Raw genomic sequence first — 22,932 nt, forward strand, 5'->3', positions numbered from 1 at the left:
ATTCCCAAAATAATCTGTTTTTACCCTAGGGACTGATTCTAAGGTCACTTCCAGGGAAAGTGGGATGCATCAAACACACAGGGGTAGTCAGGTAGTATGGGACTCAGGGTTAAAGCCAGTCCTCACTCACCTTGTTTCTCCACTGGAAGATATCCTGTCTCATACCTTGGCCTGCACACATTAGCCACCTTCTTACAACCTGCCAAAATTAGCTAGTTCCCAAGTGTCATCCAACCATTAGCTCAGTTCCTAAGGGTTAAAGGAACTGCAAAACTCTGCAGTCTCTTTTATGCATTGCTTTGTCACAAATCACATCAGGAAACTGGATGTTCCATGTATATTCAGTGATATTAAATGTTTATTAAATCTATTAATAGTTATGGAATAACACACTGAATTTGCACATTTGTACAAGTAGACAATGTAACAAACTTTCTAAAAATAAACTGCAGTTATTCTTTAAGCACATATTGAAACCAGTAAGTATACAAAGAAGTATCCTCCTCTGTTTGTCTTCATATTTTCTGTATTGTCATCAACTTCCTTTTGGCTATTGTTCAATTTCCTTTTACACACGGGACAGTCTGGCACTGTCTCAGGTCTTATGTATATGTGCTCAAATGTCACTCATATTTACTGCACATACAGTGCTGTGTCCTATGATCAACTGAAAAGAAGGTCAGTGCTTACTAGTTGTTTCAGTTAGGTTATCTCCCAGATCTCTCAGAGTTTCCTGAGTCCTAATGTTGCACTGGCAAGTTACTTGTGATGAGCTTGGTCAGCAGGGTTAAGTAGGTTGGCAATTTATCATCTCCTATGCATTGCAAGTTTGTGTTATTACTGCTCCCAGGAGACCACAGCTTTGCTTATCTAGGCCTTTGTTACATTTCAGATGGATTTGCACAACTCTCTCTTTGGAGTCCTTCCAGCCCAGAACACACACTGGCTACAACTGAACTAATTCAAACTGCCAATGCCGAGATTTAACATTGACTAAATAACGTCTCACACTTTACTTGTATTGATAAATATGCACTAGCTTCTAATTAAATACTGTATTAATTTTTAAATGTTTATGAGTGTATTTAAGATATTACATTAACTCAATTCATCTTATTTTAAAGAATTTACCATGCTTTACTGTGGTACCACATCCTGTCTGCTGCTGATTTATCTGTTCTTGAAGTTCATCATGACTATATGCAGAGCATATATGCCCCTGACCTTTAAAATTTTCAGCTGTGGATAGTCGGCTTGATGACTATTTGTAGTTTTTAAATTAAATTTTTAACTTTAACTAATTTTAAATAAGCTGTAGCCTAAAATATTTATTTGTATTGTTTAGCTGAATTTGGGAACATGAGCAGGAGTTTCAGTGCTGGAAACTACAGTCCTGAACAGACACTTTCTTGCACAAAAGTCTAATTAAAGTGAATGGGATTCCACTCAGGAGTAAGGACTCACACTAGAAGACCCTTTGGGAACATCAAGCTCTGTATCAGTATGTTGACTATTGCTCTGTCTAGGAATTTACAGTATTTCATATACCATGCTAGGTAAGAGATTCGGAGAACTCCTTTTTTATTCAACTAAAATGGTTCTTTATTAAAGCAACTATTTAAACAGCTGGTCAACTGGAGTTCAACATTCCTACAGACTGACTTCCTTGTGCCTCCTTCAAATACTTCCTCCGTGCAACCCATGCTGCTCCCTCCAGGTTCCATGCAGCACTTATCTGAGCACTTATTAGATTGCAATGTAAGCTACTTCTAATATTGACACAGAAATAAAGATGGTTTTATTTTTGTATTTTAGGGATAACATGGAGATCACAATAAAATATGTAATGCTAATAACAAGGCTTCAGTAGCCACATTTGCTTATACTGCATGTCCAAATACTGATTATGATATTATGTTCCATCTAAGCTGCCAAAGGAAATACTTTGTGAAAAGGTGGCTGAAGTGTCGGACTGGGAGTCAAGAGTTTTGGGTACCATTTTCAGACTTTCTGTGTGAGCTTGAGTAAATCCCTTAATTTCTCTGTCCCTCTAGAACAGAATGACAATACCGATAATACTAGACTGCCACAATAATTTGAAGATGCATCTTCACTGAAATTGGTTTTAACTATAGTAAATATATGCAGAGAACGTATAAGGTGCATGTTAAATATATGAATGGTTATACCATGTGCCATTTAAAAAATAAACATACACATAGGATGTGTGCTGCTGGACATCTATCAGGGGAGGCGTACTGGGTAATGGTGGTGGTGGAGTGTTTGTTGAGGCATGCCAGATGAGACTGGTGGTGGGTGGATGTGCTTGGTGATGATGCTAGATATTGCTGGTTGGGGACTGGGAAGAATGCTAGATGCAGAGAGTGGGAAGATTAGTGTTTGGTGGGGGTGCTTAGAACTGGGTGCTGCTAGGTTGTGTGCTTGTGAGCTGGATGGGGAGTAACAACCTAGACCCTTCTTTCTTCTCCCTCCACCCCAAACTATCTTAATCTTTTGGGGAATGTACCATTTAAGGATGGCATTTGATCAACTGTGGGGCTGAGTGCTTTTGAGCAGTGTGGTTCCATGAGGCCCAGGCAGCTGCCCTTGAGAAAGTTCCACACCATCTTTAAACTCAGGATTTGAATACGGTACAGAGGCTATGGGAGAAGTGAAGATCTGCCATGGAGGGCAGCAGTAGCTAAAAGAGGGTTCTTCTCCTTCCCTCCAGTTCTCTCATCCTAGGCCCTAGCAACCACTTCTAATCAGTAGGATAATTAAAAAAAAAAGGGGTATGTTGATTTTGTACTCATTACCTTCCCCTCTTGATCTACTCTGAGGTCATGACCCCAGTGATGAGAACTGTTGACTGTGGGGCAATAAACGGATCTCCTTCTCATGGTGGATCAGTGTACCATGCACACAATGCTGTATTTACAAAAACATACCCAGACTAGTACCACTAATATTCTAATTTGAAAGACTGTCAGTCACAGGGCCACATTACTAACTTTCTTCAGTGGGCATTCTGTCTGAGTAACGACTGAATAAGATTGGTCCTGGCCTATTGGTCTTGGGATACCTGAGTTCAATTCCCTGCTCCACCACAGGTTTTCTGTGTGACCTTGGAGCTCTCTGTGCTTCAGTTTCCCATCAGTAAAATGGGGATAATAGTGCTTCTCTATCGAACAGGGGTGCTGTGAGGATTAATATATTAAAGATTGTGAGGTGCTCATTTAATTCAGTGATGGGGGGCGTATAAGTACCTAAAATAGATACATATCCTTCAGGATATGGCATGCAGTGTAAGAAATCTTTCTAAACTTGCAAGAGAGTTGTCAAGATTCCTTCCCCACTCTGAACTCCGGGGTACATATGTGGGGACCTGCATGAAAGACCCCCTAAGCTTATTTCTACCAGCTTAGGTTAAAACTTCCCCAAGACACAAAGTCTTTGCCCTTGGATTAGATAAAACGCTACCACCACCAAGTGTTTTAGACAAACAGGGAAAGGACCACTTGGAGTTCCTATTTCCCCAAAATATCCCCCCAAGCCCTTACACCCCCTTTCCTGGGGAGGCTTGAGAATAAACAAGATGAGCACAAACCCCTTGTGAGAACATTCCTATAATGGAGAAGCAGTGCACATGGAGGAACAATAGCAATAATGTTAAAAGGCAACACTGTTAAATCTGTTTTTAACAAGAACATTAAAAAAGGTGGCATTGAAATTAAGAATGAATGAAAATATTGACTGTAGACAGGAGTTGGTAATGAAAAGTAGATAGAGTAATACTTGGAAAAAACTGAACACTCACACACACACTCAGTCACAAAGCAGCAGGCCCAGACATTATGAATCCAGAGTTTTAAGATATTCACTAATGAACCATTGACAAATGTCTTTGAAAACTTACAGAGAGTCAAGGTGATACTAGAGGACTGGAAAAAAATAACGTTGGACCAATCTTTAAAAAGATACTAACTGATAAGTCTTACTTGAATCTCTAGTTAAACTATTACAGATATTCAGAGAAGTAATCTTCACGGACAGAGGAACTGTTGGATTCTGAGCAGGACCGGCCCTAGGCACCAGCAAAGCAACCACGTGCTTGGGGCGGCACATTTCAAGGGGCGGCACGTTCATAGGCGCCGACTTTACCCGGAACCGGTGGGTGCTCGCAACCCCCCACCCCTGGCCCTGCCCCAACTCCGCCCCTTCCCCGCCCCTTCCCCGCCCCCATTCCAACCCCTTCCCCAAATCCCTGGGCCCACCTCCTCCTCCGGGCGTGCTGCATTTCGCCTCATCCCCCCTCCCTCCCAGGCTTGCCATGCGAGACAGCTGTTTTGCATGGCAAGCCTGGGAGGGACTGGGGAGAAGTGAAGCGGTGGCGTGCTCAGGGGAGGAGGCAGAGCAGAGGTGAGCTGGGGCGGGGGAGCGCACGGGAGGGCTGCAAGAAGTAACCCTCGGCGGGGGGCAGAGGAACGGCTCTCTGCCCCAGCTCACCTCCATTCCTCCTCCGCCTCCTCCCCTGAGCACACTGCTGCTCCGCTTCTCCTGAAACAGCTGTTTCACAGCAAGCCTGGGGCGGGGGGAGAAGCAGAGTAGTGGCAGCGCACTCAGGGAAGAAGGCAGAGGCGGAGGTGAGCTGGGGTGGGTGGGGGAGGGGGCGCAGGGAGCTGCTGGTGGGAGCAAAGCACCCACCAATTTTTCCCTGGGGGTGCTCCAGCCCCGGAGCACCCACAGAGTCAGCGCCTATGGGCACATTTCCAGAGGCGGCACATTTCAGGAGCGGCATTTCAGCCAAAAAGGAGGGGCAGCCAAAAACTTTTTTGCTTGGGGTGGCAAAAAACCTAGAGCTGGCCCTGATTCTGAGTAGGGCTGGTTGAAAATTATCCGTCAATATTTCTGACATAAAATTGGGTTTTTCACTAAATGAAAATTTGCATGTAAAGGGTTCACTTTCCTTGAAAATATTGGATTATTTGTTTTCTTCATTTTTTGGAAGTTTTCAGACAAAAAATATCTGGGTTTATGTTTTTGATTTTTTGGGAGAGGGACAAAAAGTAGAAATTTTCCATAGGAAAGTTCTGTTTGCAACCAGGTTTAATTCTGAGAGCCTCAACTCTGAAGTTTGTCAGTGTAGTGAGCTTGTTAAAATCTCCTATAATACTCTGTACTTATGCTAAGTTTGTCAAAACGTACTAAGAGATAAATTGTTGTAACCTTTGTTCTTTGAAAATGCAGAATTTGTCTTAAGCAAGTAGTACATTCTGTTGAGGTTTGCCAAATATGAATTGTATGCTTGGTACAGTTAATGTAGATGTCTCTATGGCAGTGGTGATCAAACTTTTCAGGGTCGTGTCCCCACCTTACCTGTGTCCGCACCACCACCCCCTCCCTGAGCTGGGGCCAGGAGTGGGGCCACAGCTCTGGTGCAGGAAACACAGACAGATGTAAGGGGGTGGAAGCTGTGGCTGCACCTGGGAGCAGGACGGGAGCAGGGCTGGGGCCAGGAATGGAGCCATGGCCAGGTGCCAAGGCTCGGGGCAGGGCCAGGCACTGGGGCCGCGGCTGGGGCCACAGCAGAGCTGGAAGCTGAGCGGGGCTAGGTAGTGCTCCCTCACTACCCAGACCCGCACCAGGCCTCCTGAATGTTCCTCTGTGCCCCTCTAGTGGGGTGCGCCCCATAGTTTGGGGACCTCTGCTCTATGGTTTACTGACCTTTGGAATGTTGTATACAAAACCTTGATAAGAAAAGGTGTGTAAGGTCTATTGAATCTGTGGAATGTTCTACCTGTCACAAACAAGGGGAGTGTAAATATGAGCAAAATTGAGCTCATAATTTGGAACCAAGTGAAGATGTAACCACTAAAAGACTGTTCTTCAGATTGGTAACATATTGACCTTTCTGTATTATGCTGATTTTACTTTTGCTAAATAAATCCACCAAACCTGGTTATCTGACATCTTGACTCACTTAATATCGAACCCCAATAGCTGATAAGTTTATTGCCAGCATGTAAAGAGTGTGTATCACCATGGTATCTGTGTGTTTTTACAATGCTTCAACTAAGTTATTAAAAAGCCAAATCGGAGCAACAAAACACCATGGTCCTGATTTTAAGGGGTGCTTCAAAGAGAGTTGTGTACACTACCATCCTGGAAAATTAGGTTCCATGTTGCCTGATGCGAACATCCCACATCTTTTAATCTGATCAGTGAAGTAGGAACTAGATTTACTTTAGTCAAACACAAAATACTGGGCTCAATACAGGGCTAATTTGATGAAATTAGTGGCCTGTGATATACAGAAGCTCAGACGAAATGATGGTCCCTTCTGCCCTTAGAATATGAACCCAAGATGTCATTGTTTGATCAGTGGGAAGATCTATGGAAAAAGGTGACAGCTCTTTCTCAATATGACCAGGGTTCATGCTTAATTGTATTTCTGGATGATGCAAGTTTAAGAGGGCCAGGCCTAATAACAAAAATGTCCGGTCTCTAGCATCTAGGTGGGCATTGCATTCTCACCCACAACTTCTGAATAGAGAGCATGAGTCCAGCCAAGTACTTACAAAGAGTGGATGATCAGTGAAAAATCCACATATGACTGAAAGTAACACAGTCTACATGCAGATAGGATTCTTGTAAGGCCCCAGATTGTGGACCATATGGAGAAAGGCCAAACAGATACTTGCAGCTGATGGAGAAGCTATAGATTTTGCCAGGCCCTCAAAGCAATTTTCCCTGCCCATCAGCAACACCTCCAACTTTCCCATGCCAAGCTATAGCCAGCTGGCTTTCTTTCAACGTCTAACTTCTGCCAGGCATTGAGAAAGCCTAGAAATAATAGTGCCTAGGTCAGAATAGGAGAAACAGAATTGGGTGTTATCAGCAAACAGATTACGCTGCAACCCATATTTTCTCAGTCTCCTTTGATGGATGTTGTAGAGGTGATAGGACTAATCTATGCACAGATGAAAACCCTTGTGTGGAGGAACTAGCAATTACCCAACATCACTCTCAAGGAACAATCAGAAAGAAATGTGCAGAATCATTCTGTAGCAATCTGTCCACATCAGGTAGGTCATAAAATATCAGCAACACCTTATGATCAGTAGTGATGAAGGTAGCTGGAAGACCAGTCTGAGAGCCCTTATTGGCAATTCAGTACTCTCAGAACCTACCTGAAGGCATTCAGCTTCTGTAGGAGCAAGCACTTAGAGAATAACAAAACTGTAAACAAACAGCATTAGATGATAAAGGACAAACTGGTCAAAAGACCATACACAAAAGATGATAATAAAAGGCACCATGTCAAATTGGGTGGAGAGGAGATATGCACTGGGATAAGTGTTTTGCCTTGTTTTATTTAAAGTATTTATTAATGATATTGCAAAAGATATTGCACATAGAACACTCAGAACACACGTACTTGGGAGGTACTGCAAGTACAAATGAGGACATAAAAATAAGGGAAGCTAGAGAGATGAGATCTAAAGACAGAAGACAACAGAACTACTCATGAGATGCAAAAATTCATCCTGGGGAAAGAAATCTAACAGAGGTTCAGTGGGAGGCTGATACTTGGAAAGCAGTAAAGCAGAAGACAGCAAATTGAATATGAGCTTGCAATATAATATGTTGGCAAAAATTCAGTCTGAGTTTGGTCTGTATACACAGAGGCATTGTGTTAAGGACTTGTTAGGAATAGTTCTTTTATATAGTAGCGAGTTCTTGAATAAACTTAATGTTAAAATTATATAATACACAGGTTAAGGAAAGAGTGTCTGTACATTTGGATATAGTGCTTAAATTATTCAAAGTTCAAAGGTTGGCTTAAAAGTAATACAATATATACAGACAGTTCTGGGCCAATTCAACATCAGAAAAACATCAACAATAAGCTTACAAATAGTTACTAAGGGCCTAGGAAGAGACTGATTTAGAATGAAAGACTAAACAACTCAAACTGTACAGCATAGCTAAATAATGACTACAAGTATTTGAAGGGTATAAGTACCAAGGGGAAGAAGAATTGTTTAGGTACAGGTTTCAGAGTAGCAGCCGTGTTAGTCTGTATTCGCAAAAAGAAAAGGAGTACTTGTGGCACCTTAGAGACTAACCAATTTATTTGAGCATAAGCTTTAATGAGCTTTAGTTGTCTGTTATAGACATTTCCCACCTAAAAATGCCAGTGAAAAAGAAAGATTAGATATTCCCTGAAAAACTCATAAAGCTTGTCCACATGGGGAATTGGCCCTGTTGTCAGCCAATGGAGGAGCTGCATTAATGCAAATGCCTAATGTAGACAACTTACCCTGGCTTGACACCAGTGTGAATTCCACTTATGTACATTTCAGCTTGCTTTGTCTACACTTTGGGATGGCATCGAGCACCAATGTAGCCATGCCAATCAGTGGTTAAAATCTGGGCTAAATCCAACTTCAGACTTTGGGAAGTGGTACTCCACAGGAGGGAATTAATTTCATTGTTATAAAGCACTCAGATGCTATGGGGATGGATGTGATATAAAGACGTAGATGATATCACAATTTGATTAGATAGAAACAATTCATTTATTCAAAATAGATAAATTGGAGACCAAGAAAAAATTGAATCCTCCTATTGTAAACTTACTGCAACATCGCTATTACAAAATCATTGTAAATCTACTACAGGATCACTACGCTTTGTGGTGTCCTCTGATGTATTTAGTTCAATTCACATCTGGCACTTTGGTTGACAATCTCAGCAAAAAGGCCAAGGATCAAAGTAGCCTGTTGACAAATATGTCCTTTCACGACTGAAGGTGGATCTTCAGAATATGTCTGAAGTAGGGGAGTAAGAAGAAGCACAGTCCCTGTGTTGTATTTGTTCTGTGGAGACAGGTTTCCAGTGCTGTCAAACTATCAAGATAGCACCTTTCAGGAGCACTGAAAAGTCACTTTAAAACTAAATATAGCAAAACATTTTAAATCAAATTCAGTCCTCTCTGCTTGCTTTGCCTTCATGGCTGTACATCCTAGATCTGCTCTACTTTAATGTTGCCCCCTGCCCTCTCCACTTAACCTACGATGTAGCCTTGACAACCTCAGACATCTCTGTGCCTTCTTCCATGCTTGGAATTCCCTTCTCCAACCTATTCATGAAGCCACCTGCCTTGCCACATTCAAATCCTTCCTGAGTACTCACATCTGCTACAAAGCCTATTGGGAGACACACACACACATACACAGACACACAGAACCATAAAGATTATGATACGTAGATGCTTTATCGAGAAGCAATATGATATTATTATTGTCTCCTTGCCCCCTTTTCTTCCCTCTTGTTGATCTGTTCACTCACTTGTTATGTCTTGGTGAATTAATCTTTTCAGGGCAGGGACTGTTTTCATGTGTATCTAACACAATTTTGGGACTCAAAAAAAACAATAACAAAAACATCTGAATGCATTAAACAAATGTTAAAGACTAGAATACAGAGTACATTAATTTATTCATCCCGAGAGTTGAAAATTGCCAATTCTACATCTACTAACAACAAAGAATGCATTAAATTTGCCTGTAACACAAAGTTAAATTCAAATGACAATAGAAATTAGCTCTTTTATCGAATTATATCACGAATATACAGGATGTTTGACTCATAGCCACAAAAACGGTCATGAGATGAACTCAGCTTTTTAAACAAAGCCACATTCTGTAACAGTTTTTAGCCATTAAATATAAACAAAGACAACTACAACATATAACTGGGAGGCATCAGAAGGCAATTTTGTAGCGACATTAATATACCGCTATGTAACGACTTAAATTGGCCAACATGATTTGGACAGTAAAAGTTAAGTACTTGTAAGTGTGATGGCAATTTCAACAAATGCTGTATTGTTATTTCATAATTGTTGTTTCAGCCTTGGCATACCAATTTAAGAGACGCTTAGCTGACAGCTTAAGCATGATACCCGTTGAACTATGTTGGTATTGCTGGAAATTAATTTCCTACTCCCTTTATTTCAGGCAGTTTCTATATCATGATAGTGCTTTGCTATTTTAATAGTATCCATTGCTTCTTAGTTATACTAAAATTTACTTACAAGTAATTTACAGCACGTTTCGTGTTTTGTCATTAGATCTTATAGTCTAAGGACTGGAAAATGACCCAGTGGATAAAATAGATGGAACTTACCTGTAAGTAAATTCAATTTGAAAAGTTTAACAATCTGTTCTTAACTTAGGCCCTCACTCCAACTACATAAGGGGAAAAGCTGAGCAAAAGTCTGCCTGTCTGTCATTACTGTACTGTCTTTAATTGGTTTCTTTCACAACTCTAATAGTGAAATGAATTTGTTTATATTTGGGGATTATTTAAAATACCACCTGCTTCTCAGTCCAGGAAAATCAATGGCAGTCAAGCTCCTACTTCAATGAGGCAACTCTGAAAATTGTACCCCTAGTTTTTGTTTTTAACTACAGGATACAAAATAGCGACCAACTGATTTTAAAAAGTAGTGATGGAGATACTTCGTATTAAAAATATTGTGCCACACAAATATCTCAACATGATATTTAGTCTGCTCCTGTCTTACTTTGGATCCAGGCTATGGCAATCTACCGACTCTTCCAAGAGAACAATATAGTATGAACTGAACATCCACCCTGAAATCATTTGATGCCTCTCATAGTAAGGGAGTCCTGACAGACTATCCCTAATCATATAGCACCTTATTTTCAGCTCTGAAATCCACACACATCTGCACATTTACATTACAAGAACATTATTGCATGTGCAAATCCTTGATTTGCTTGCACACCATGTCTAGGTGGACATGCATCTAGCCATGGGCAAACTGCACACCCAGTTAGAGGTTTCCCAGAATTGTGCAAGGGAGAGCTTCCATAAGGTGGCACCTTTGTAACCCCATCCTTTCCCACTCAGACATGTGAGCTTGGGGAAGAGAGAAACATCAGAAAGCACTGCAGTTTCTGCAGCCAGAAACTGAGCTGACAGGAGCTCAGACAACTAACTACAGCAGGGATCTTAGGGTGCTGATGATATCACCAGTGTCTGACTGTTTTTACAGCTTTCACTCTGACAATGTTTTCCCCTCTGGTGATTGGGCTGTTTGGTACAACAGCCTCCCAACTCCCACAGTCTCTTCATTATACCTCACTCCATGCTCCTCTCCTCCCGCATATTCTGTTTTTTCCTATCCCCTCCCTTCATTGTCCCCGCTCAATTCCATTGTTCTCCCTTTCTCAGTTCAGCTAATCCACTCCCAACAAACACCATCCAAAAAAGTTTACAAACAAAACAACAAAAATTTATGACACCTGGAAATCATTCCATTGTTCACTCTGTTATATTCCTTCTCTCCTTCCCTTTGTCTGTAATTTCTATGTAGATTATGAACTCTTCAGGGCAGGGACTGTCTCTAATTGCATCTCTAAACAGTGCTTAGTACAATGGGGGCCTGATTGCAGTTGGGAATTCTAGGTGCTACCATAATACAAATAATAGATAATAATTTCTCCATGCATGTATGAACAGGAGAGAGTGAGCTGTTTTTTACTGTATTTAGTATAAACCACATACCAACATAACACGCTACTTTTGTATGAATATTAATGAGCATACACTATATACTGCATACTACACACACACATTTTAATATAAAATATCCAATTTCCTTTGTAAGAAACAGTAGTTTTACTCAACTTCCTTAATTGCTAATGACAGCTTTTCAGAGTGAATTATATATAAATGATTTTTTCCAGATGTAAGGTGTGAAATAAACAAAGTACCTAACACTGATTCTGGATGTCCTCGTATTAAGTCAGAATATAACTCTATCCCTATTTATGTAGAACATTTCGGTATTGAATTTTAACTGGTAAATGTAAAAAGCAATGACAAATGCAAATTGAAAAGAAGGGAAGTACTGATCAATAAAATGGTTATACTAATCCAATAAAATATAAGATACCTTCTTGGTAATGAAAACTGTTCCACATCAAATAAATTTTGCAAGTTCAAATGTGAGAAAAAGAGGACTGAAATATACAAAGAATGTTTATAACAAAAGACAGACAATTCTGCAACTGCATTTCAGTGATCCTTCACAAATCATTAATAACAATCCCCAAAACATAAGCACAACTCACATTGGTTCCTGAAAAGGAAAGGATTATTGCATTAGGTGTGCTCTAGAAAGCATAAAAACCCAAGCCACAGTCCAATCGGTAGGAGGATCTTTGCTAAAGAAACAAAACAGTTTGGTAAATGTTCAGCCAGGTAAAAAGTTTCCACTCTCCTCTTTTCCCCTAGAATACTGTTAATTAGACAACTGCAGCATTACATTCAAATGACTACATTGTAATATATACATATTATACATATTTAAATCACAAAGAAAAAAAATCTGATTCCTACCAGTTTGGCTGAGTTGAGAAGTGCTGCGGCTTTTTCGTGACAGACCCACAATCGCTACCATCTTTGCGCCGATACTGGAGCGTCGTTTTTTGCCACTAGTGCCCACAGTGCCCACTGCTGTGTCAGACTGGCTGCCATCGTTCTTCTCTAGCGTGTACATGTCCCCGCCAATGCTGGTGCTCTTAGTCATGTTCTTTCCTGAGGCGCCCATCTGTCTGCTTTGCATTTTGGATGTAAAGACACTGTCAGCCGATGGACGGACAAACAACATAGACAACAGAAGAGTAAAAAGGGGAAGACAGAAAAGGACAGGTTTCAGATGAAAAGTTTTGGGAGACTGTAGGAGCAAAGCAGCTAATTCACAAAGGTAGGGTTTTGCTTTTGTTAGAGGCAGAGAGGAACAACTTTAATTGTCAAGTTCCTGCTAGCACTTTATTGGTTTTCTCTCTTTAATCATATACTTCACTTGTTAAACTTTTTTTTTAATTAAAAGGCTTTCCTTCTACTTATGAAAGTTCTTAAAAGTATATTATCTACATATAGCATAATGGTAAATACACTTGTATAGCATTTGTAAATGTAGTGAAAACATCATGTATTTTCATATTTAATATACAATTTATTAGTTCAGTATTTTCTTTCCATGTTTAACTCTTGGCCAGTCAAATTACACACATCTGTTCCTCCGGTCTGCCACTCGGCAGATTCTGCAAATCAGTTAAGCAAAGACTGCCTAGGCCAGGCAAAAGAGGCAAAGCAAATAAAGCATCAAAAGGGTCATCTGTAATGTCATTTTTTTTAACTAAAAATCTAATGCTGCAGAATCCCTGAGTAGATGAGTAGTTTTTTTGCACTGGATTCTTTTTCCTGAGTAGGCTCTTTCTTGATTCTAAAACTTACTTGCACTATATTGACATTTGGGTATATTATCTTATAATTGCAAGTGATCAGCCTCTCATACAGATCAGTGATTCCCAAACCATTGCACAGTGCAGACTCCTTGGTAAGAAAGACTTGCTCACAGTCACTTCCCAATGATCATGAACAAGTTACTCCCCAACCTCCCAGTCCTGATCCCTCACCTTCCCTGCAGGAACTATGGTGCTTGATTACATGTAAAAGCGATATGAGGGCAGGCTTAGAGAGATTAAATAAAAATAAGCCTGCTTCAACATGGCGGACAGGGCTAATTGCTTATTTTCCTCCCCTGCATTTTGTATCTGTGTTGTGCCCAGGGCCGGCTCCAGGCACAAGCGAACCAAGCAAGTGCCTGGGGCAGCAAATGTAAAGGGGCGGCAGGACTGGCTTCATGTTCGGCGGCAAGGTTTTTTGTTTTGTTTTTTTGCCGCTTGAGGTGGCAAAAACGCTGGAGCCGGCCCTGGCTGTGCCATACGTTTATTACTACCATGTTCCTATTGCTGTCTGCATCTCCCACTATACTGCTTAGGTGACACTGCAATTTGATTCTCTCCTTTTGTATGTTTGCTGCCACTCCAACATAACTGTCATCCACAAATTTATTATTTACACTAAAGAAACACCCTACACAGAACACACAAAGTGGCTGCACGGCAGGGTGCAGACAGGTACTTCTTTTTGCTGGAGTCACAGGGGGGTATTTATTTTGGTTTGTTTAGTTTACTTGGTCAAAAAATCCTCCGGAAACCCTAATCATCCATGACTGGGGGACAATTAACATGAAGTATCACAACTTGAAAATTGGTAAATGGCAAAGCACTGTGACAGAAGCAGCTCCACGCTCACCTATAAGTATTCCATGAATCATGATGTGAGAGCTACATAGATCAGTGTTATACCATTTGATGAAAAAGGGCTGTCTGAGACATATGATGTGGACAGTTTGGGAAAAAGTTAAAGTCCTCCCTTCAGAAAGACAGAAATATATGCAACACTTTACAGTACTGCACTTTTGTGTTAACTTTGAGCCTGCTGCTACAAGGTCTCCATGTTGACTTCCATGGAAACTCCTTGCATAGGATTCGGCCCTTTATTAGTTTGATTTGGTAGGCGCCTACTCTTGGTAACTCTGCTTTAGACACAATGCTGGATAGTAAAAATAGAACAAAGTGGAATATTTTAGTGAGGTAAAGAAAATAATTAACACAGTTTTGCTTACAAGTAGTGATACCACAAAGATTAACAAAGGCTTTTTGATTGTTTGTTTTAAACACAGAACTGAGACAGGGAGTGAGTGATTTCTGCCAGCATAGGGCTTCAGTGTGGCTTTTAGCCACAGTCCTATGAAGACAATCCTCCTGGAGCTCCTGCTACTCAAGAAGAGTGGATCCACTTCGGGGGATCCAGCATGTGCTCCCTGTAGAGCCAGCCAGCTCTGTTAGTTAGTGCAGAGGAGAATTGGGGCCATAACCCTGCCTCTTACTGTCTTTGGAGTGAATACTGGGGCTTCAGATGTCCTCACCCCTGCACAGAGTAACGCTGTGACTCTCTCACTTGTGCCTCTGCACAGGCAACAGCAGCCCTCTGGCCCATTGTTATTTTGTTCCACATCCATTTGAAAAAGCAGGGATGGTGTCTTTGATCCTTGCAGTTTCCACAGTAGATGTTATGCAGTTATAAACATATTCACTGAGTGTATGTGGTGCCCTCCAGAGTGCACACATTCCGCCATTATTATACACTCATATATACACAAATATAGTGTCCACTGTACTGGGTGGCTGAGTCTGTTCCCCCCTTTCTGGAGAAGGAAAAATCCAGCATGAACAAAGCAATTGGTACGTCAGTTCACATTACTGAAAGTCTGCTTTTATGTTTGGGTACCTACTTTACAAGCTAATCAGCAGTACTGGCCTGACTAGGCATCCCTAGGCACTATCTATAAATAGTAAAGTGCAAACATCTGGAAAAATACTGCATACTTGAATATGTTTAATTGTGAAAAATAAAGACAATTATGCTGACTTTCAGAGTAGATCTACGTCTTCTATGTCTAGAGACACCACAGAGATGGTGGGGGCTGTTAGTGGGCCTGAGGTCAGGGAAACCCAATCCCCTAATGGACAGGAGTACTTGTGGCACCTTAGAGACTAACAAATTTATTTGAGCATAAGCTTTCGTGAGCTACAGCTCACTTCATCGGATGCATGTAGTCTAATGGACAGGGTTCCCCATTTTAGGAAAACTCTTCCCTTGATGATGCCTATAAAAGCAGAGTCAGACTTCATCTACCCCAGGGTGCCAGCCGGACTGGGCAGAGGAAGTACAATAACCAGTCTCTTGACAGTTTTAGAGAGTGCCCCCTTCATTGATCTGGCTCCTTGAATAAGGAGGTGGGCTAGCCACTCACTTCAACATGATAACTACAGAGAAAGGGAGAATGAAAGTCAGACATCTCCATCCCAAAGATTCCAAGGATAAGTCATGAGTGGCCCAGGATTACCTAATTAAGTGGGTTTATTATCCAAAGGGAACATAGGAAATATACGGAGATTAAGAGGTGGGGAATCTGGATCACTGCAAATCTCTGGGATTACCTTGGCCAAATTTGGGAGGAGAGTAAACATATTCCCCTTCAGTATCAAGGAAATGTTACTTCTCATTCTTCTGTGAATCCTTGAATCATTTTCAAGGTCTGGGAAGCTTATTGGAGTATCAATATGATTTGATTAATGAACACTATTCAGAACTGAAGAATCCAGCAAGGTCGGGCTCTTCCGAGGAGCAAGACGATAGAAGAGGAAGAAGATACCTCCTTTTGTGTGTGTGTGGGGGGGGGGAGAAGTGAAGGGATATGGGGTGTGAGGAGAGACAGAATTTGCAAATTACAGAGCTTTTCCTTTTCGATCCTGACTCACATTTACAGTGTCTGATTGAGGAACAGAAGATGAATCAGACAATTAAAAGGGGTGATGAGTAACTGTATAGAAACAGGGTGGCCTCATTAGTGAGAGAAGCCTTAGACTCTTAGACAGCTCTTGACTCTTGACCCATTAAGGGTAAGATTTCAGGGTGGAACTCCTCCAGAAAAAAGATATCTTATTGCTTGAAATTCACTGTCTCTCAGCTGAAGGCCCATGCTTTAGGAGTAACGGCCTCAGACAATGTTCCCTGTTGCCCCACCGAGGGGAGGTAGAACTGGAGTGCTCACATGACCCGAGCCTGAGAGAAACTTTCTTATAGGTGACTGTCCCTAAGATGCCAGCAGAGGTGCTCTATCCCTGCAGAAAGAGAAAGGTTGGTGTACTGGATCCTGTCAGACTGCTCAGCAAATAAATAGTAAGGCCTCTTTAATGCACCACTCACCCTGGAGAGGAAGAAAAATTGCTGAGGACCAGAGCAGTTTGGAAAACTTGTGGAATACGTTGTCTGCCCTGAAGTGGGAGGAGAAGCAGGAGCCTGAGGTCCGAACATTTGCTGCCTGATGAGGTGAGCATAAGAGGGTGGACACAAAACCTCGGTCCTGAGGTGAGCCTGGTGGTCTGCCAACACTGCTATGGCCTTTGTTATAATAGTGATGGGAGACTGTGAGACTGGGTTTCTTCCACATGGGTCTCAAGGGAAAATGAGAAGAGGCATTAAATTTGGCACCAAGAACCTTCCACTAAAGAAATTTGGGGACCTATAACTTTCTGTTGTCTGGCTGATTGCTACATGAGGAGGCAAAGGTCTCTACCTGGAGCCAAGGCAGAGTTTAAGCAGAGGAAAGTGCAGGAGCTAGTCTGTAGAGGAAATACAACTGTGGGGCGAGAAAAAAAATCTTGGAGGCCAATGACTGGTCATTCAGTTTAGCAAGTGTCATAAATATAAAGGGAAGGGTAAACACCTTTAAATCCCTCCTGGCCAGAGGAAAAACCCTTTCACCCATAAAGGGTTAAGAAGCTAAGACAACCTCGCTGGCACCTGATCAAAATGACCAAAGTGGAGACAAGATACTTTCAAAGCTGAAGGGGGAGGAAACAAAGGGTTCTCTCTCGGTCTGTGTGTTGTTGTTTTTTTCCAGGACCAGAGCAGGAATGCAGGTCAGAACTCCTGTAAAAAGTCAGCAAGCAATCTAGTTAGATATGCGTTAGATTCTGTTTTGTTTAAATGGCTGATAAAATAAGTTGTGCTGAATGGAATGTATATTCTTGTTTTTGTGTCTTTTTGTAACTTAAGGTTTAGCCTAGAGGGATTCTCTATGTTTTGAATCTGATTACCCTGTAAGGTATTTACCATCCTGATTTTACAGAGGTGATTCTTTTACTTTTTCTTCAGTTAAAATTCTTCTTTTAAGAACCTGATTGCTTTTTCCTTGTTCTTAAGATCCAAGGGTTTGGGTCTGTGTTCACTTATGCAAATTGATGAGGATTTTTATCAAGCCTTCCCCAGAAAGGGGGTGTAGGGCTTGGGGGGATTTTGGGAGGAAAGACATTTCCAAGTGGGCTCTTTCCCTGTTATATTTGTCAGACGCTTGGCGGTGGCAGCAAAAAAGTCCAGGGACAAAAGGTAAAATAGTTTGTACCTTGGGGAAGTTTTAACCTAAGCTGGTAAAAATAAGCTTAGGGGGTTTTTCATGCAGGTCCCCACATCTGTACCCTAGAGTTCAGAGTGGGGAAGGAACCTTGACAGCAGGTCTGTAAAACAGGAGGGATACCCATTAGTCCAGACTGTCAAATAAGTAGGTACAGAAAAGGAGCCATAGAAATGTTAGGCAATTTGGGAAAATAAAGAGCCATCTTTGAGTCTTTTAATTTCCATTGAGATTTACACCAGGAGATTATGAAGCAATTAGGGTTTTTCTATTTTTTAAATGTAAAAGGCATCCATAATCACCCTTCGAGTAAGACCTTGGCTGCACCTTAGCTATGGAGGGGCTGCTGCCTCTCTATATTACATAAGAAATGGAGATTAAGTAGGAAGGAGCAGCTAAAAGCTCAGGGCGAAGCCATATCCTATGCAGGAAAATCCCATGGTTGGCTTAAGAAACTCTGAGTGTTAACTTGCAGTATCCTGTTCAGAATTCTATCGTTGGTGCCAAGTGTGACTTGCCCTGAGAGCAAATAGGGCTGTGGTCTCAAAAGGCCATTCCAGGTTTAGCACATGTGTAAAATGTTCTCCAAGAACTGAACAGAAACCTAAGAGGTGTTGAAATAGGATGGGATAGGGAAGGAAAGAAGTGCTTGTCTACTACCAGGGTCTTTCACCCGTGGCAGCATATTCTCTTAAAAACTGCCCTGGCAACTGTTATGAGAACCCAGCTGTGTCTATCTTGGACTCCTTTAGGGGTTACAGCACAGAGGGGCAATTCCAGTCAACACGAAGTAATACGCAGTGTCAGCATCATTTGCATGATAAAATCCTTGTAAGATCAGAGAAGGTTGATACTGGGAAGAGCAACTATCTTCATGACTACCTTACAGTAAAATCCTTGCAGGACTCATAAAGTGGTACTTACATCCTGTAAGAAAGTGGTACTTACATACAAATTGTGTGATAAAAACTGTTCATTTCCTAGTAGCAAATAAAACTTGCATTATTTAATACATGACTGTAATGCTGGGGAAAGGAAAGGCTCTAGAGTGATAGCACTCCAAACTAAAGTCTTCTGTTTACCCACAAAATATGGAGAGCAGTGAATGCTCCCACATGGTTCAGAAATATGCCATTACTAATCCTTAGGCTGAGCTGTTCCGTTCCCCCTAAATGAAAGAGGTTCAAACAGTCATCCCCATTAAATAAATCTGTAGCAAGGTGCTTAAAATGGCTGTCAAACAAAGTTACTATAATTCCATTAGACACAGAGTACTGTAGCTCATTATTAAAGAACTACATATTAGAAAAGTCAGCTAGTTCACTACAGTTAGGTAACTGGAAGCATAAGATCATGTTCTGCTTTGTCTACCTTAGACAATGAAGTAGATTTCATTCAGGCAAGTTCTGTCAACCAAACTAGTGTAGAAGGAAAGGGCTTCAGCTTCTGAAATGTGTGTAAAATCTCAAACTTTCCTTTGTGTGAAAAGTAAAAATTAGTAATTTTGAAAGTTTACTTGGGTCACAAAATGTAGGACAAATTCAGATTTTTTGAGTGCTAAATTAAACTGTAAATAAGGGTGTGATAGATTATGTGATGGAGACAATGTTTTCGAGCTGGTTGAGATAACTGGGAACACCGTGAATTGATAAGCTTGAAATGTAGGTAAGGTGAGGACATAAGTGATTGGGCCTTACATGATCCATGCAATATTCAAACCAATTAGATATAAGAAGAATAGATGTTAATAGCTAGGAAAAATGTATATAAACTGTGTATTGTATGACTTGATTTGGAATTGTGGTTTCACTTTGTACTTAACCCCCCTGCATCTAAGCCTGTATAAGATGGGCATAGAGCTGTATAATAAAATAACTTATTTGATGAGCAGGAGTTGAACTGAATATTTTGATCTTATAAAACTGGATAAAGCATTCTCCAGAACTAGACAAGGTGTTCTGGATAAGCTGAGTGGAAAAGGTCTCAGAGGGAATCACAACGCCTGGGATAACTGATTGAGAAAGGGCTTGCTTACCAAAGAAGATCAGTCTTGAACCACCTAGATTTCACCAAAGCTTTCAACTGTATTCATAGAGAATTGCTATGGAAGATCTTGTGACAACATGGACTTCCTAGAAAGATAGTGGCAGAGACTAAGATGCTGTATGAAGGTTCAAAATGCTGTATAAAGACAGAAAGTGCAGAGACCAACTGGCTCGATATTGTCTCTGGAGTAAGACAGCAATGCACCTTATCACCTCTCCTCTTCTGCATTGTGATAGATTACATAATGCAAAAATCAACATCAAAGGAAGATACAGGAATTACGTGGAGTAATGAAAACTTCAAGATCTCTACTTTGCCAATGACGTTGTTCTGTTGGACACAGATGATGATGTTAGGAAAAAGGCCATTATCAATGTCAAATGTGAGGCTGCCAAGGTAAGATTAAGAATCAGCCAAAAGACAGCAAAAGTCATGAACGTTGAAAGAGGAGTCAGCAATGATGATGTACATGTGATCGATAATGAAGAATACAGCATGGTTAACAAGTTTTTATATTGTGGAAGCAGAATTTAGTGCTAATGGCTAACTCCATAAGGAGATGAAAGCAAAAATTGGAAAGACAAGTGGTTCCTTTTCAAGACTGGCAAATATCTGGAAAAATAAGGAGATTCACACAAGAAGCAGGATAAAGTTATACAATGCCATTGTGATCTCCACATTGTTACATTGTTCTGAAACTTGGCAAGTGCTAGAAACCCACATAAAAATTTAATGCATTCCATCAGAGATGCTTGTGAAGAATAGTTGTTAGGATAAAGTAACCAACGCTGATAAGTTACAAAGGACTGTCCAGCAGACTGTAGAGACAATGATTGGAGAAACAACTGTGAAAATGTAAATCAAGTACAATAAAAAATGCTTAAACCCCATGCCATAAATATAAAGGGAAGGGTAACCACCTTTCTGTATACAGAACTATAAAATCCCTCCCGGCCAGAGGCAAAACCCTTTCACCTGTAAAGGGTTAAGAAGCTAAGATACCCTTGCTGGCACCTGACCAAAATGACCAATGAGGAGACAAGATACTTTCAAAGCTGGGGGAGGGGTGGGGGGGCAAAGGGTCTGTCTGTCTGTGTGATGCTTTTGCCGAGAACAGATCAGGAATGCAGCTCAGAACTCCTGCAAAAAGTTAGTAAGCAATCTAGCTAGAAATGTGTTAGCTTTTCTTTTGTTTAATGGCTGGTAAAATACTGTGCTGAATGGAATGTATATTCTTGTTTTTGTGTCTTTTTGTAATTTGCCTAGAGGGATTCTCTGTGTTTTGAATCTGATCACCCTGTAAGGTATTTACCATCCTGATTTTACAGAGGTGATTCTTTTACTTTTTCTTTAATTAAAATTCTTCTTTTAAGAACCTGATTGCTTTTTCATTGTTCTTAAGATCCAAGGGTTTGGATCTGTGTTCACCTATGCAAATCGGTGAGGATTTTTATCAAGCCTTCCCCAGAAAGGGGGTGTAGGGCTTCGGGGGATATTTGGGTGGGGGGGAGATGTCTCCAAGTGGGCTCTTTCCCTGTTCTTTGTTTAATACACTTGGTGGTGGCAGTATAGGGTTCAAGGACATGGCAAAGTTTGCACCTTGAGGAAGTTTTTAACCTAAGCTGGTAAGAATAAGCTTAGGGGGTCTTTCATGCAGGTCCCCACATCTGTACCCTAGTGTTCAGAGTGGGGAAGGAACCTTGACACCCCATAATTTTAAACTGTGAAAATTTAAAATCAAGAACAATATTAAAAAAGCTTAAAAATAAATATTGATATTGTCTGTCAAAATTATAAAAAATAAAAACTGAATTCTGCCAAGCCTAAATATAAGGGTAAGTGTTAGTTATGTAATTTCTTTCTCTGTGTAATTCAAGATGATGTTGCTAAAGTCCAGATTCTGAATATTGCCGACTTAATGGTTGGAGACAGACTGTGGACACCTCACTCACATGAAATAGTACCTTGCCCCCAGGGTAGTTTCTCTGAGGTCATTATGACTACTTTTTGAGTACGGTGCTACTAAATGTAACTAAAAGTATGTATCAGAATCTGGTCCTGAATCAAGAATATCTGTTGCAGGAAACAACATAGTTCACTTCACATAGGTTACAGAGCCACAATTGAGAAAATGGAATTTTACAGTTCAGTAACTGCATAATCAGTGATAAGTTACTTACATAAGTATCTAATTTAATTTTCTTTTACTCAGAAAAAGTAAAAAAAATTTATCACTTGTGTTCCCCAGTATAACTGAAAGCCAACTATTCATGTGTGTATATCAAATATTTTACTGTTTATTACTTACTTGTGAAATACGCTTTAATAAAAACTTTATGACCAAACATTGCCTCTTTCTTATATTTACAATATTGTTAATATAAATAGTTTTTAGAGAATCAAAAGATAGATCTAGATTATCATTTTTTATCTAGTGATATAATTTAAAAAAATGTATCTCACTTATTGGATATCTTGTAGAACTTTGTTACTTTTTTTTTTATTTTTTAAAGCCTGAATTGCAAATTAATTTGCAAAATAAATTTGGGCCAGCAATACTTTCTCGTCTTTATACTAAAGATGTAAATATCAGAATCTGATTTCCATTGAAATCATTTGTTTTTCTCCAATAAAAATGCCAATATTAATACCTCCTTGTGATTTTTCTTACTTCTTTAATGAATGATTCTTTATTAAAATGAAGCATTTATAACTAAGGCTGTGAGTTTGTTATGGAGGTCATGGAAGTAATGGATTCTGTGATTTTCTGTGACCTCTTCCCATGACTTTTGCAGCAGCAGGTGTGCCTGGCTTAGGGGCAGCTCAGGCAGTCTCTGGTGCAGTCTCCCACACCCACAGCAGAAGAGTTTGGGTGTGGGTTGGGGCAGGGGGTTGGGGCATGACATGGGGTGAGGTGGGTTCTGGGCAGCGCTTACTTGGGGGGCTCTCTGGATGTG

General features: G+C 40.6%; 1 protein-coding gene across 37 annotated transcripts in view; it reads right to left on the bottom strand.

Moving 5' to 3' along the window:
• RIMS2 (regulating synaptic membrane exocytosis 2) overlaps nucleotides 1-22,932 on the bottom strand; it is a 728,605-nt gene that overhangs the window by 57,929 nt on the left and 647,744 nt on the right. For 36 of the 37 annotated variants that reach the window (XM_043539203.1, XM_043539200.1, XM_043539204.1 and 33 more), the window contains one exon: nucleotides 12,439-12,680. In XM_043539203.1, the coding sequence (XP_043395138.1) occupies nucleotides 12,439-12,680 (242 nt within the window). The remainder of the gene's footprint in view (nucleotides 1-12,438; nucleotides 12,681-22,932) is intronic. The other variant, XM_043539222.1, reaches the window with a different exon arrangement.

The sequence above is a fragment of the Chelonia mydas genome, chromosome 2 (assembly GCF_015237465.2).
Source record: "Chelonia mydas isolate rCheMyd1 chromosome 2, rCheMyd1.pri.v2, whole genome shotgun sequence".
Taxonomy (NCBI): Eukaryota; Metazoa; Chordata; order Testudines; family Cheloniidae; genus Chelonia; species Chelonia mydas.